This window comes from Pelmatolapia mariae, linkage group LG7 (genome assembly GCF_036321145.2).
Source record: "Pelmatolapia mariae isolate MD_Pm_ZW linkage group LG7, Pm_UMD_F_2, whole genome shotgun sequence".
NCBI lineage: Eukaryota > Metazoa > Chordata > Actinopteri > Cichliformes > Cichlidae > Pelmatolapia > Pelmatolapia mariae.
Window position 1 is genome coordinate 54,057,800 of NC_086233.1, and position 15,613 is coordinate 54,073,412.

The 15,613-nt window shown below is 40.9% G+C and overlaps 1 protein-coding gene across 1 annotated transcript in view; it reads right to left on the reverse strand.

Moving 5' to 3' along the window:
* The window catches only part of igf1ra (insulin-like growth factor 1a receptor), a 70,273-nt gene that overhangs the window by 8,011 nt on the left and 46,649 nt on the right, over positions 1 to 15,613 (reverse strand). Inside the window, exons 3-18 of the mRNA XM_063479724.1 lie at positions 12,912 to 13,212; positions 11,749 to 11,885; positions 11,060 to 11,204; positions 9,156 to 9,364; positions 8,918 to 9,044; positions 8,441 to 8,676; positions 8,161 to 8,328; positions 7,674 to 7,881; positions 3,604 to 3,887; positions 2,967 to 3,109; positions 2,429 to 2,594; positions 2,237 to 2,339; positions 1,933 to 2,003; positions 1,611 to 1,840; positions 487 to 591; positions 122 to 281 (exon numbers count right to left, since the gene is read on the reverse strand). Of these exons, the coding sequence (XP_063335794.1) occupies positions 122 to 281; positions 487 to 591; positions 1,611 to 1,840; positions 1,933 to 2,003; positions 2,237 to 2,339; positions 2,429 to 2,594; positions 2,967 to 3,109; positions 3,604 to 3,887; positions 7,674 to 7,881; positions 8,161 to 8,328; positions 8,441 to 8,676; positions 8,918 to 9,044; positions 9,156 to 9,364; positions 11,060 to 11,204; positions 11,749 to 11,885; positions 12,912 to 13,212 (2,793 nt within the window). The remainder of the gene's footprint in view (positions 1 to 121; positions 282 to 486; positions 592 to 1,610; positions 1,841 to 1,932; positions 2,004 to 2,236; positions 2,340 to 2,428; positions 2,595 to 2,966; positions 3,110 to 3,603; positions 3,888 to 7,673; positions 7,882 to 8,160; positions 8,329 to 8,440; positions 8,677 to 8,917; positions 9,045 to 9,155; positions 9,365 to 11,059; positions 11,205 to 11,748; positions 11,886 to 12,911; positions 13,213 to 15,613) is intronic.

The window sequence follows — 15,613 nt, forward strand, 5'->3', positions numbered from 1 at the left end:
TCCTCCCTCCCCTCTGTCCATCTACATTAACGTGCTTGGGTCCGACACTAAAATCCAAACAGTTTTTTGTCAAGGCCGGCAGAGCGGGGGAGGCTGAAGGCAATATATTAGCTTGACTTACCTCCAATCTTCACAGTGAAGTCCTCTGCTACCATGCAGTTCCTCGCTGCCAGATCTCTGTGGACAAATTTGTTGGCGTTTAGGTACGCCATACCATCTGCGATTTCTCCAGCCATCTGGATCATCTTTTTGAGTGGGGGTAAGACCTGGCTGGTGGCGTTCTGCGGTAGAGCAAGAGGCGGTGAGAAGAGAAACTCCATGAAAAGCACTATTCAGTCAGTCGACATATCACGCCTTTCTGCTTTAATCAGCTGAGCGAAACAAAGCGTAGAGTGGATGATGTATAAGGGCGGCAGAAGAAATTGTAAAAATTAAGAAAGAGCAGAGGTGTGTGTGTGTGTGTGCACACATGGACAGGTTGCTTACTTCTTTGCGCATGGAGCGCAGGTGGCTCTTGAGATCTCCGCGAGTCATCAGCTCCATAATCACTAAGGTTGGCTGTCCCTGAGAGACCACGCCAAGCAGCCGCACCTACATTAATCACAGCAGTGCAGAGGGGTCAGCTCTGATAAAACAAAACCGTGTCCAAAATATATGCTACATATAACTTCAAAGTAGGTTTTGTTCACATAGGAAAATATGAAATATGCTCAAAACTTTAAGCTCTGAAAAAAGTTTTTTATAAAAAAAAACAGCACAGAGTTCATTCAAATAGGCAAGTCAAGTTCAGCTGTGATCCAGCAGATTGATGATACCCTTCTACACTTCCACAAATCTCTTATGGCACACTATTAAAGCTCCTTTAACCTGCCTGCCTGCCTTTGGTGGATCATATTGCTGTTCACCCCAACTCATGCCAAGAATACCCCAGAACAGAGCCATGCCACCAAATCCAAATTACTGCACATGTGAGTATTCACCTATTACAGTGGTCCTGGCTCAAATCACTTTGTATTTTCCACTGATCAACACCATTCTCCCACAAAGCAAACCACAAAGGAAAAGTCTCACTAGACTTTCTCACTGTTGGGTTTTGTGTGATTTCTTGTTAGAATAAAATGTTTGGCTTCCACTAAATCTAGATAACTTTAAAGACCACCACATAGTGCATTCAGTAGCAATAAATTACTAGGCAGTAAGGTAGGTTGTCTGACTCAGAAGCACACTAGGTTACAAACAGAAACAGTTCAGCTCCATCCTGCATTTGCAATTTAAATGTGTTTTTTTTGTTGTTGCTTGGAGCATTGTTAAAGATCTTTATCCTTAAAAAAAACAAAACAGTGACTAATAAAAAGGCTTTAACAACACATCCACTTTATGCAGTTACTGATGCTGTGATCACACTGAAGTGAGAATATACAGTATATCCTGGAGTCTGAACTGCAACTCATGCTGCAGCTGTCGGAATAAAGACAACCACAGCGTACTTGAGTCTACGTCTGCGAGGATCAATTTCATCTCGTGACTGGTTTCATTATGACAATACGCTGGTTTATTATTAATAACCACATGAGCCAGATGGTAAGGATTTGATGACGTGTCCAACTTACCACATGGTGACAGTTGAACTCCTTCATGACAGAGGCCTCGTTCAAAAACTCAATTCGCTCCCTCATGCTGGCCGTCTCATTGACCGTCTTGATGGCCACTCTCGTTTCAGGTTCGTCCTTCACTACTCCCTTTGCGATGCCTTCGTACACCATGCCGAAGGAGCCCTGGCCCAGTTCCTTGTGCATAGTGATCTTCTCCCTTGCCACCTCCCACTCATCTGGGACATACACTGGTGTGGCACAAGAGACAGCGGGTCACCATCAGAGTTTAAACACCCCACCCAAAAAACCAAAAAATAGACCAAATATCCAACAGTCTTACTCTCAGTAGCACTGAGGTACTCTGGATTGACTGATGCATACAGGACTCCGTTCCCCAGTCTGTCACTGTTCCTGTTAACACAAACTCAGTTAGCCTGCAGGCAAGTCTGATTGCAGATGCTGTATACAATTTTCAAGAGGAAGTCTACTCTTTACCACAGGGGAACGTTAATGAAAACAACACCTATTAGCGCTAATTAACATTACACTGATCATTAAGCTTTGTGAGCATAGCCAGGCAGAACAGCTTAATCAAAGAACTTTGTCAGGCAGTTTTAAAAGCGTGTCTGCAAAAAGATACTTGCCTCTTTTTGTTCACATAGAAGAGGATGGTGGTGAGGCTGGCGATAAAAATTGTCACAATGATGGGAATTATGATGACCACATACAACGTAACACCGTCATCACCTGTCAGAGAAGAAAAAAAAACGATGGTGTCAAGTCCTATTTATTTTTCATTCCTCTGCATTCCATGTAATTAGGGAGAAGTTCATTACGTTTAGGTGGAGACACATAGAAGAAAACACTTTCTGTCCAGGAGCCGTTTCCTGCCGGGGAAGTGGCACGCACTCGGGCGGAGTAGTTCCCCGAGCCAAGGTTGGTTAGTCGAGCTCCTTTGTACCGGCGGTAATCCTGTCGCGACACACACTTGTGCTTCTCAGGCTGGAAGAGAACAAGCACACGCTGGTTACTGCTTGGGAGAAAACATACCATCAGGTTAATGTTCTCATCTAATCAAAAATATGATTTCTTGTTTCTTATTTCAGGTGAATAAGGTTTGATGGCCTCCAATCAGCTTTCTATTGTGTAGAGTTTGTCATTTGTTTTTGGTTTTACTCAGTGTTTAAGCCCTGCGTGCATGAGCATGATTGGAGTCTGGTGCACGTTTTAAACATGTGAATCCTCCACTGAGCAAACACTGAGAGACTTTTCAGTTGTTTACAATATTTGGATAGTCATGGATTCCAGGCTTTTCAATGTTGAAAAAGGAAATGACTTATGATAATAAGCTATAATTACCCCAGTCCAGCTCACCTCATTACCCAGGCGGAACTTGATCTCATACATCAAGATGAGTCCATTGGGCATAACGGGCTCTGGCCAGTGCAGCACCACACACCCCTCGATTTTGTCACACCTCTCAAAAATCACCTTGCCGGGGATGTCATCCGCTTTGACTGGGGGAACAGGCACAACCACAATAATATAAACAAGGATATTTAATTTCAGAAAAGGTGCCAGCACATTTCATTTTCCATTTTCCACACAACTATGTTACCAAAAACAGCAGGGATGCTGTGTAAATGAAAACAAAAACAACACAATCCCTCGGAGTCATTTTAAATCCTCAATCTATTTGAAAACTGAGAGATTTTATAGTTTTATATTATATTTATATTTTAACCCTCTTCACCTTTATTTCCGAAAGGCTCAGCTTTGTTTTATACCCAGTCATGGTACCGACCTCCTTCCAATTAACCCAACTAAGTGTGAGATGTTTGACCAAGTGTTTTTCAGCATTATACACCTTTTCCAGTGTTTTTTGCCCTATATTCATTTTTCGTAATATTTGTGACTTTTTCAGGTAAATAAAAGAAATGCACTCTGTTTATATTTGTCAGCATTACTGGAAACAGTTAGTTGAATGCAGGCTTTTTATTATGTTTCTAACCTGCAGGTTTGGTCCTGGAGAAGACGAAAGCTCCAGCGCTGCACTTCCCCACCACCTCATTGCACGCATGGATATCAATGCGGTAGACGGTGAAGGGCCGCAGATTGGGGATCTCTAAATACTCTGTTGTGCTCTTGTCTTCAGTGAAGGGGAACTCTACGTTCGGAGGAATGCCATCTGTACTGTTATCCCCTGCGCCGAGAGTGGTATTCCCTCTGCCGCCCTCATAAAACAGTGTGTTGTTTGCTGTACCAGAAAGGTCTCTGCGCCGACGCTCTTGAGGTCTGAAATACAAAGACACAATTGAATATAAAACCTGTAGCACAGATCATTAAAATTCAATGAGCAGTGCTGGGGAAACAAAAGACAAAAAGGTGCATTGTATGTCCTGGAACCCTTATTGTAGCATGTCAGTGATGGTTTATACCTCCTGAAAAAATGTTTGCGCAAAGCTAAACATCTTTCATGGAAAGCACGGAGTGATTGCTACTCCCAGTTGTGCTGTGCTTATTAGGTCATTAGATCACTGAGAGGCTGACTGACAGAGAAATGCAAAAAACAGACATTAAGGCTAATGTCCAACATACCCCTGATAAACCCCCCCCCCCCCCCCCCAAAAGGTTAAACTCTGAAAAGTAATGTTTAGCCTTCAGTTCACTCAAAGTTCATATGATACTGGGTGGAGCTGCCAAGACCTGGACATCATCATAATTGAAAGCAAAGAGGCGATGACAGCTGTGACCTTAGCAGCAGGAGATACCACAGGACATCTTGTCCACCTGTGAAAGATGCAGGGTGGTCAATAAGACAGACAGACAAAGAAAAAAAGCACTTGCTGTGACTGAGAAGATAAAAGCGTTACTGATGCCCTTTATAGAGCTCGTACACAGACATGTTTGGGGGTTGTCTAAAACCGAATGAGGAGAAAGTCACATGAACAAGTGACTGGGTTTAGACAGCTTAGCTCAGAGAAAAATAGCAACTTCAACTAAATGACTCAAACTGTACACTGAGAATTAGAGCTGCAGCTACTTTCTTTAATAATTTGTTGTTTTTGTAATAATTAATAGATTCATTATTTGGTCTACAACACCATTAAACAGTGTTTTTTATCAATCTGACTAATAATTCAAATCCATAAAATCTACTTTTTGTAATTTTTTCATGAGATGAACAGAAACCACAAATCCACAGAAACAAGAATTTGTACCTGTAGTCATGTGCAAAAATCTTGAGCCACCCCTTCTCTCTTTATAACGTTGGTATTTACATCAACACTGGCAAGTGGTGCAATACAGAAACAACTGTGTTTGTTGTTATAGACGTATAAATATATATATTCTTTATTTTATTTTTTATTCTTCTTTTGCACTGAGAGAATTGCACCTCAATTTCATTGCTGTAATGACAATAAAGATTCAGTTCAGATTTCTTTATATTTTGCTTCCAAGAAGCCAGACTTTCTTTTAATTTTTAGAAGTTACATTGAGCAGTAGTTCTTCATTCTTTCTGAAGGTCCTTCAAAGTTTTTCTTTGGTATTTCTCTGATTTTCTGAGCATTTTCAGAGAAACTTTTTGTTTTGTTTAGTTGTTAAGCAACTTAACACGAATCTCTGAATCATTAAATTGTTATAAAAGAACCCAGCTCGAGGGATCCAGCAGTGTTGTTCCTACACATAGCAGACAACTTAGCAAAGACGTATTTCTTTAGTTGCCAAAGACAACAGGTCCAGGTGAGCAGCAATGGACAGAGGAGGTCAGGAGAGATGTGTCTGCAGCATTTTGGCCAGTGGTGTCGTGGATTTTGTCGAAATTGGTGGAATGATCAAGTTATGCAACGTTTGCCTTTCTTACACGTTTGGAACGTGTAAGAAAGGCAAAGGCTTCATTTTTCGGGTGATAATGATCCCAAACACACTGCCAATGCAAGTAAAACCATACGGGGTAGCAAAACACACAGTGCAACACAATCAGTCATGGACCGGCCTCCCCAAAAACCGGATCTCAAGATTGTTGCAGCTTGACAAAGAACAGAACAAAAAACAACAAAAATCCTAAGAGATTGGAGAAGCCCGGAGAACTATTCATGAAGACGACTTTAAAAATTTACAAGAAAGCTTGCATGTTTGCACATTTCAATAAACTTCTACACCTGTTTCCCCATTTTCCTAGCAAAATATAAAATTGAAGACTTTTGCGCAGTACAGTAGACTACCATGTTAAACTAAGAAGCTAAGTAAGCAAAAGCTACAGAATGCATGTTTTATTTTCAAGTAGACCTGCAGGAAGAGGAGTGCACAGACAAAGACAGAAATGTGGGAAAGGCAGTTTCACTGACATGTCAGCATTCCTCTCTGACAGCTAAAAGTGCTGCAGTCCAGCAAACCAAAGCCCAGCCTTTTAGTTATTACTGACTACATCACACATACATGAAAACTGACAACATGGTAGAGACTACAGACAAAAGACTCGTGACACTGATTCACTCTGACAGTAGCCGTTCATCAAAGCCAAGAAGAAGAAGAAGAAGAAATGAGCAGGCGACAGACATTTTATGGCTTTGACTTTCTGTATGGGCGATAATGACAGTGAAATAAGAAAAAAGAAATCATCTGCTACCTGTCACATGCTTTGTAGCTACTGAGTTACTACAGTGCCCTGACCTCACCTTCTAAAAAAGCTCTACCTTTATGCATCGGAATCCAGAGAGGAAAGCCGTGACTACACATTCACTCTATGGTTAGTGGGGCACATTGTAAGCAGTTGACAACTCATACAATACAACAGGATCATGGATAATAGTGAAACATCTGATAGAAGAAGAGGCAACTTCAGGGAGTCCTTTTCACCTCATCTGTATGTATTCATCGCGAGGCAGCCCCCTTCCTTTTCCCCCATAAATCAGTCTGCTTTCCTTATTTTCTACTTGTCTTCTACGGCTGATGGGGCTCTTCCCTCATTCATTTAGATTCCAGATGGATTCACTGTACATTTCCTGGCAGCTGCCTCATTACAGGAAAAAAAAAGGAGGAAAAAAAAAGTCTCGGACAAAGACAGCATGCAAGGGGAGGAGTAGCGTGAAGTGCCGAGTTGAGAAGGACAGAATGGAAAACATTTCCTTTTCTTTCTCTTTCTGTTTTCATGCACCCTCTTTTCCCTCACCCTGGGTCTAAACCCTGAACTTTTGAGAAAGAAAGAAAGAAAAAAACTCCCTTATTTTCCCTAGAGTGGTTTGTAATAATGCTGGCTGTGTTACAGTGGAGAGGCTGTGCATACACTGGCCGAGCTCCTCACTGAGGGCCAGGGACCTGCCACCCGCCAGTTTCCTAGACACTTCTACTGAAACAAATCAGCACAGCCAGAGAGAAGAGGAGGTGTAGATAGATAACAGTTCAGCCATTTTTAGCAGTTTTCCTCCAAAACATATTGATCAAATTCCATGAACAGCACTATGAAGTAAAAGGTCAGTGCTGTTCAATTAAATAAACTTCATCATTTTAACAAATGAATATCCATCGGTCTATCCTGTCCTATCCTATCCGAGAACTGTGGGAGAGGAACACTGAAACATCCATAGCCACGAGCAAGTGAAATGATAACACAACACAGATGTCAGTCCCGTTGCGGGGAACAAAAGCATAAGCAGCTAGTGTGTAGCCAAACGAGGCCCTTCAGACTCTTTAATCTCGTCTCTCTCCTGGGTTTGTTTGTTTTGTCCAAATTGCTGCCTGGTAGACCCCATCAACCCCTGTGCCACCGTTGCCACGGCAATAAAAAAGCCACATGAGTGCTGAGGAGGCTTTGGAACCTACTCAGCATGTCTCCTTCATCTGCTCCACCCAACAAAAGGGCCGGCCTCAGCGGGCCAGCTCAGCGTCCGTCAGGTCCGTCCACACCCGTCATGCTCAGATCTTGTTCGCTCCACAGAGGAGCCATTAAACCCGTTCCACCACCTCAGTCTTCGCATTGACCCAACGAGGCAATTACATTCAGTGCTCTGATAGCTGTCTGCACTTGAAAGGGAGGTCACAGCCTATAAACGGTTTAAGGAGGCCACTGATGTGACATACCTTGCCAGAAAGATGGAATTGTGGAGGAAATTCTCAAAAACTTTCAAGAAGACGCGGTCGTCCTTCTCACGGTCCTTCTCTTCTGGTGTCTTCTGGCAAGCACAGCACAGGACCTTTTCTGGCCCTGCTAGGTCTGACTTCGTAGGCTTTGTGTTCTCTTCCATGTCTGTGAGCTCCGACGCCGGGATCCGGATTGGGATCTTCAAGTCTGTTGAAGAAAATATGAAAAGCCAGGAAAAAAGAGTGTTTAGCAAGGGTGGGATTCAACCTTACCAATTACAATGACCAGCTTTTTGTTTTGGCAAGCTAAAGCTCTTCCAGGTAATTGTCCTCTTTTAACTGTGCATTAAGATTAGTTTAAAAAAACAAATAATGTTTGTACAATGCAAGAAAGACTGAGTGGCCTTCGCTAAGTAATTGGAAAGGTTTGAAAGGTCAGAGAATAAAGACACATTGGCTGTTTATTAGAATAAGGAGGAGTGCAGACCTTTGGAGCAGTAGTCATGTTGGTAGAGCTCCCTATCCTCAGTTTGACGCTGCCAGCGGACCAGGTAGTAAGTGAGATTGCCGTTGGGCAAAAGTGGAGGTGACCACTTCACCACCAGCTTTGTTGAGGAATTACCATATGCACGGGCATCTTTAGGCACAGACGGCACTGTACCAGGGGGAAAGACTAGGTTATTTTATGTCGTTCATGTGTTTATATAGTTGCGCAACAATAATAATGTAAAACTGAAGCCAGAACCAAAACTGATGGTCGCACTTACACGATGGGTGTGTGCGAATGTAAATGATGTCACTCTTTGCTCCAGTGGCATCTTTGTCGCTCTCTTGCAGGGTGATGGCCTTCACAAAAATAGCATACTGAGTCCAAGGCTTGAGGTGCTGAAGTCTGACATTTGGGTCATTGTTATTATCTTTAGGAAGATCCACATCCACCATGTGCCAGCTATTTGAGCCACAGCCATCCTGGCCATCAAACTCAGTGATGTTCTGGAAAGGACTGCAAAAAATACATAAAAAAAAAAGAATTTCATTTAAAAAAAAGACAGTTGACATGAAAGTAAGACACTAAATGACTTTATGATCAGAGGCTAATAATAAGCCTTTGTCTTGATGCATTCTCAATCATCCAGGAAAGTAAATCTCCAAAAGTTGAATCTGTTCATCTGGACGTAGCGTCGTCTACGCTACGTCCAGATGAACAGATTCAACTTTTGGAGAATAAGCCTTTGTGTACTCACGATTCCTTGTAGTAAACAATGAAGCTGATAAGGGTTCCATTTTTGGGGGGCTGGTAGCGCTCCCATGTCAGATTGATCACATGGCTGGATGTGATGTTGGATTTGAATTTCAAGATATGGCTTTCACCTGTCACGGCAGAGGAGGGCCCCCGGTGAGACGTATGTATAAAGTAAAAACGTGCGCACAAGCTGAATGACTGAATGAATGTGGACCAAAAATTCACACGAATTTACTCACAATTGGCTCTTTCGCCATTGTTGCGGAAATCCCCTTCCTCTGGCTTCACAGCTATGCCAGTTTTATCCCACATCATGTAGATCTCAGACATGCAGAGTTTGGGGTTCTGACGGAAGAATAGACGTCCATTGCTAATAGTCAGGTTGTGCTCAGTCCAGTTCCACAAGTACTTCAGATTCTGATTGTTGATGGCGGAGAATGAATACATGCTGGAAAAAAAGGATCAAAAGACTGTAAGAAACACCTCGTATGGTCTCCATCAAAAAAAACATAAAGTGTTTCGCAGGATATAACGTTCCCCTAAATGTTGTTCAAGGAGCTTTTTTTTTTTTGCCACCTGGTGGTCCCACTAAGGACCAGCAGATGTGGATCTTACGGCCTCGGCTTTGTGTGTCTGCCTGAAAACAGGCCTCCACTACTACAGAAGAGGACATAAAACAGAAACAGTGTCACGCCAACACTTTTAGCTCTACCAGTCCAAGTAACACAGATGAACACCTCCAGAGGGAAAGGAATGCCTGCCACCCTCAACAGCATTCCTCGGTGAAACTTAACCCTGGAAGAAATGATAACAAGAAGGGCGACAGGCTTTCCCATGACCCCTTTGGCCATAACTAAAAAAAACTTTCACTCGTATCTTGGACTAGTGTTAATATCACAGTGAAGACACTAATGGACTGTATATTTAACTTTGTTTAAATCTTACTGAAAATGTATTATCATCATTATTATCATCATTAATATTATTATTAATTCATCTCTTCATAGAACTATTGTGCTAAATTACAGTAACATATTAATTTTTGCACTCTACTGGAACAGATGATAATAATAATAATAATAATAATAATAATAATAATAATAATAATAATAGTATACTGAGTCATTTTATCTCATTCCTCTTTAAGGTCACTTTCCATTTAGGCAACGTTAGTCTGATTGGCTGCTTCTGGTGGGCGGGGCTTTATAACCATATTAGTCACAGATGGTCCCTCAGGAATCATACAAGCCAAGGGTGCAAAAAACCCCCAAAAAACTGAGATTTTGTCTTTCAGGCATATTTGTATGGAAGTCTACCCCATTATTTGAAACTTATCATAGCAGCTCTCTTTAGACCAGCGAAGTCAAACTTATTTTAAAGGCCCGCATACGGCCTGATCCTAAGTGGGCCGGATGAGTGAAACTTGCATTCCTGTCAGTACAAAGAAGTTCATCTACACATCTAATCTCTGAGATATCTTAACATAAGATATAGAGATGCAATTTCAACAGCACATCTCAGTTTTTATACATGATAAATAACAGATCACAGAAAATGTTCTACTAGCTTGCTTCCTGTATTTCCTGTAAGTATAGTTTTTGTTGATTGATTAAACATTTTCATTTTTAAAACTGAAATTTCTATAGACAGTGGAAAAAAGGAACATTTTCTGTCATTTAATTCTTTAACTAACACCTGACTATTTTGATAAGGTATAAATGGCTGTGGGGGAGGTCTTTATCGGCAGAAAAGGCTATAAAACGTATGAAAATCCAATGATAAGTCAAAAAACGTATACTCTCCTTCATATCCGGGCTGATTCTGGTGTTATGTTTAGCACTCCTGCTTCAGACTGAGTTGTTTTAACTTGATTTGTATTGTTTAACTTCCTTGTCTGTAAAATATGTGCTGCCTTAGTAGCCACAGTCACTTATCTAGCCTTTGTGCATGACATTTTATAAGGATATTGCGATATCTGTGAAAAGTGTTGCAGAAAGCATTCTTATCAACAAGAGGTTAGTTTGACATCTATGGATGTAAAACAGTATGCTTGCTGCTTGGCTCCGATCCACTCATGTCCTCTAATTCCTTCTCGCTTCGCACGTGCACGCTACCACAGCCTAAAAGTGCAGACGAGCCTTACTTGTCGATGAGTTCCTGCCCCTTGATGTAACGTAGGCTCTTGAGGAAGGACAGCGAGCCAAGAGCGTCGGAGTGTCGAATCTTAACATAGCCCGTCACTGTCTGGATCAATCCCATGAATCTCTCAAGCTCGGGGGCTATATTATCTGAGGACAAGAGATTTAACAAAGAAAAACAAAACACATTTGGTCACACAAAAATACAAAAAAGCTATAAAAAAAATCTATTGCTACTGTGATAACCAATTTGGTCTTGATCCAAATCCGCCAATGAACACATAACGGATTAATCTTTATCATATACAGGGATTACCTTTGAGCCACTCTATCAACTGAACAAATAAACAGCATTATAACATAATGTGATAATTGGGTTAGAGTGCAAAAAAGCACATGTGATGTTGCTCCACCCGGCCCTTCTGCTTTTACTATACCTCCAAACATAATAAATGTAGGGAAGTCAAGTGCAACAGGCTGTAGTATAGTGAGTATAGACAGTAAAAGTTTACTTTTAAGTACCGTGTAGCGGATTCTGGCCAAGTTAAATAATTCACTGGCTCACACTCATCATTGTAAGTGTACAAAGCTATAGTCTGCTTAGCTGCAGCATAGCAGTGCAGTGAAGTCCACACCAAAATGTAAAGTACATGTGCTTCTAAGAGGAATGTTCATTGTACAGAGCTGCACTCACTTCCACGGCGGATATTGATGTCCAGATTGCCTTCGATGACGGTGCAGTCCTGCAGGAACTCGGCAGCATTCACAGAATCGATGACAGTGGATCTGCAGACCTTATCGCACGGGCCATTACAAGCACTGCATAGCATACTGTATAAAGAAGAAGCAAATATAGGGGTGAATGAGCAAGAAGAGCCATGTGAAAAAACTAAACAAAAAAACAAACAAAGTGTCAGAAATACAGAGAAAAACTTTTTCTACCACACCCTGAAAAAAATTTGCTCACTCCCCAGCTCCCAAGCATTCCAGAGAATTCATGCAAATAATTTCAGTGCATGATACAAGGTCACCTCTCACACGGAGAGTTTAATCTTTTATGGGCCCTTGACTGAACTCGGTTTCGTGAGAGAGTGACTCATTGTGTTGACCTCAGAGACAGAGCAGCAGTCGTACGGCCAAAAAAGTATCCGGCAGCAAAAGGCTGCATGGAAACTTTACAGACAGACAAATCCGAAAGAGACAAAACGGGACAAAAAGGGGTTTTTTTTCCCTCTCTCTCTCTTTCGATATATATATATATATATATATATATATATATATATATATATATATATACATATATATATATATATATATACCTTCTTGGTTGGGAGATGTTAAGTACAGGAAGTTTTAGGACACTCAAGCCAAGTCTCTTCTTAATACCTTTATTTGCTAGCCTGTAAAATCTACCAGTGGCAAGTGTTGAGCACATTTTACACTTTCTAAGTAGTCTGGGAAAAACCTTGAAACATTAATAGCCCGCATACTCTAAAACCTCTGGCACTTCCAGTTTTGCAGAAAGGAAGTTTTTGAAGAGCCGAGGTCAGGTGAAGTTCAGCTGAAGGATACTTCATGCAAATAGATTCATTATGCCTAAGTGCACAGTGCTTTAGTGTATGTGGGCACTGCAGAATAAACATGCATCTACTTCAGAAACAATACCAAGACCTGTGGCTCTCCCTTTGATAGCAGTCAGGTTATAACCCTTACAAATTCAAATACAGAGTATTAAGAAAGATGGGCAAGCCTGGAAAACACTTAATATAATGTGAATGTATTTACTTTAACACATATGTTACCATGGTATTTCCAAATGATCAGGGCCTAAAGTAAGAATGAAGGATTCATCTTTACCGGTTAGTCTCGTTACGTGTGAAGCCAGAGGGACAGTCGAGCATACACTCTCCGTCATGGATGACAAAGTGAAAATCGCTGGCCAGATGCACTTGAGCGCACAGTTCCATGGTAATGCAGCGCCAGCCCTCAAACTTGTAGGTGCCCGGGGGACAGTGTGGGACACACCGACCCTCGTGGTAGTAGTGGAGACAGGCGGAGCAGGCCATGTCGTTGTTGGGTTCGGTGCAGCTACCGAGGCACTGGTTGTGGCAACACTCCCCCTTGTCCGTACAGGCAAGCCTACATTGCTTCGGGCAAACTGACAGAGACAGAGAAAGACACGGTATGTAAGTGTCAGACATATAGAATGGCTTGAGAACACCCTAAACAAAGAAAGTATGCAAGGATAATGTTGTTCCATATAAACAGGTTAAGAAGAGTCGGTGTGCAGTCTCTGCAGAAAGCATCATTCCATCCATATACATGGAAAGCCGGATGTAGGAAGAGAAATAGCAAGACACCCAATGAAAAAACAAAAAACAGAGCAGTGACAATAGCTTAAGTTAGACATCGCATTAAAAAGAGGAGCTAAGGAGGAGATATTTTCCAAAGTGGTCTGCAAAGGACTTATATGAATGGATGTGTAGAAGGGGATTAGCTTTACCATCACCACACTGTAGCCGAGCTTGACTTCTTGGGCCTGCTGTGCTTGGTTTTAGGCAAGAACAATGCATTCTTTTACTTTCAAATATTCTGTCATGGTGGAAGAGAATCACACCCTTTCTATTACAGCGTCTAACAAAGAATCACTTCCCACAGAAAATGATTGTGCAGGGTGTTTCGAATTAAGCTCGAGCACCATGAATAATAGTCACTGTTTTTTGGGCATCACTCAGAAACCAAGCAGCAAACAATATGTTATCAATAAAGCGCGGCATTTTCCCATTGCTTGGAAGGACAGACAGTTAGTCAGATTTATCTGACTGAGCTTGAAACGGGACGGTTAATATATGAGTCGTCATCACTAGAGAATAAGTGTTTCCAAGTCCAAACTTTGATGCAGGAAAGACTACAGTTATGAGAAAGTACTCATTCAGCTAAGAACACACTACAAAAGCCCGATCTTTGCTTGTATGTAGTCTTCCTAAGTACTTATGTTAATCCCATCTGTCTTACTCTTAAATGAACAGTGACATATGAAAACAGCAAAAGGGAAACGTCTGTTTTTAATGTTCAAAAGCATTTTTTTTTTACTGTAGCCTATTCACAGAAAGTCTCCTCAGGAAAAACAGATGTAAAGAGAAGAAAGCAGACGTTTCCCACCGCTAGCTAATCACGAGACACAGGGGTGCCCTAGTTTTAGATAAGCCTACTTCCATAGACAAAACACCTGGACTGTGTGTGTCTGTGTCTGTGGAAATCTGTGTGGTTGTGAAAGGCCTGGTGACACTGTACTTTATACAAATAGCAGCTGAGGAGTCACTTGGGGGAAAAAAAAAGCTGCCCTCTGTAACAGATAATAAATCTATTGTTTTTTGTTAATTGTTATTTATCGCCGTTTCTTAAATCTGCCTTCTTTACATAGAAACTATTTGCAAACAGCAATGCTTTTTGCAGCCTCCACAGACGTGTGTTATTTAGATTTTGAGAACGTAAGGGTTTACCATTTATTGTTGTGCTTTTGACTACAAGACAAATTTCTTTACATGAGCAATAAAATTGAAATGAAGTGAAAAAATGAGGCACAGCATCCGTGATTTCTCCATGCAGAGTCAGAGCTTAAAGAAAACACGAGTACACACACGCCATCAATATGTTTTATGCGTTATTTTTATATTATTATTAAAATTTGCACAACCATGACAATACCCAAATGACTTCATTCATATTGTTTCAGCCTTCCTCGTAACACATGCCTTTGTCTGAAAGAGTGCACATGTGTGTCCAACGTGTTAGCATGCATGTAGATATGTGAATATTTGTGTACGCTGCAGAAAAGGACTCTCTGCTCCGCTTGTTTATTTGATTTTAAATTAAAGGCAGGTTTGGGTGCATTGCGTTTCATTTGTGTTCAATTTGTTAATCAGTAAAGAAAATTAAACCCTTGTGTTGGGCTAATCTCTGGAAGGGTACTTTCCCTTGCTTCACAAAACATCTGTGCAGGTTAAAACGGTTCACGGTACAGATCAGCACTGCTGCGGAATAAATGCATACTCAGTCTGAGACTCTCATTTCTGCAAGGTTTCTCAAATACATCTTTCTTATATTATCAAAACAAAATTATTAGCAATATTCTTTGAAGGAGGTAATGCACACAGTTGTATGAAATCTCCAGGACTAATTTATAGCTTCTTTAATAAACCTTTAGGTCTTTACCTGTGTTAAACTGATTGGAAAGAGGTGTTCTGATCATCATTGCAATGTGCAAATAAAAGTATGTATGCCTACACAGATATTCCATTTTTAAAAAATAAATAAATAAAAATAATCAATTTAGAATTCCCATTTTTCATTTTCAAAATTTCCCTTCAGTTTAATATTTTTAAGTTAATTACAAAAATTGAACAAATGTGTTTTTCTTTTTAAAAAACAAGAACCTATTCTCAATAAGTGTTCTTATTATGGGCCACATATTGGTTGTTTCAGTAGTTAACGACAAAAAAAATTCAAGTATTTGAACTACTGGAATCACTAAAATATGAATGAGTTATATGACCAGA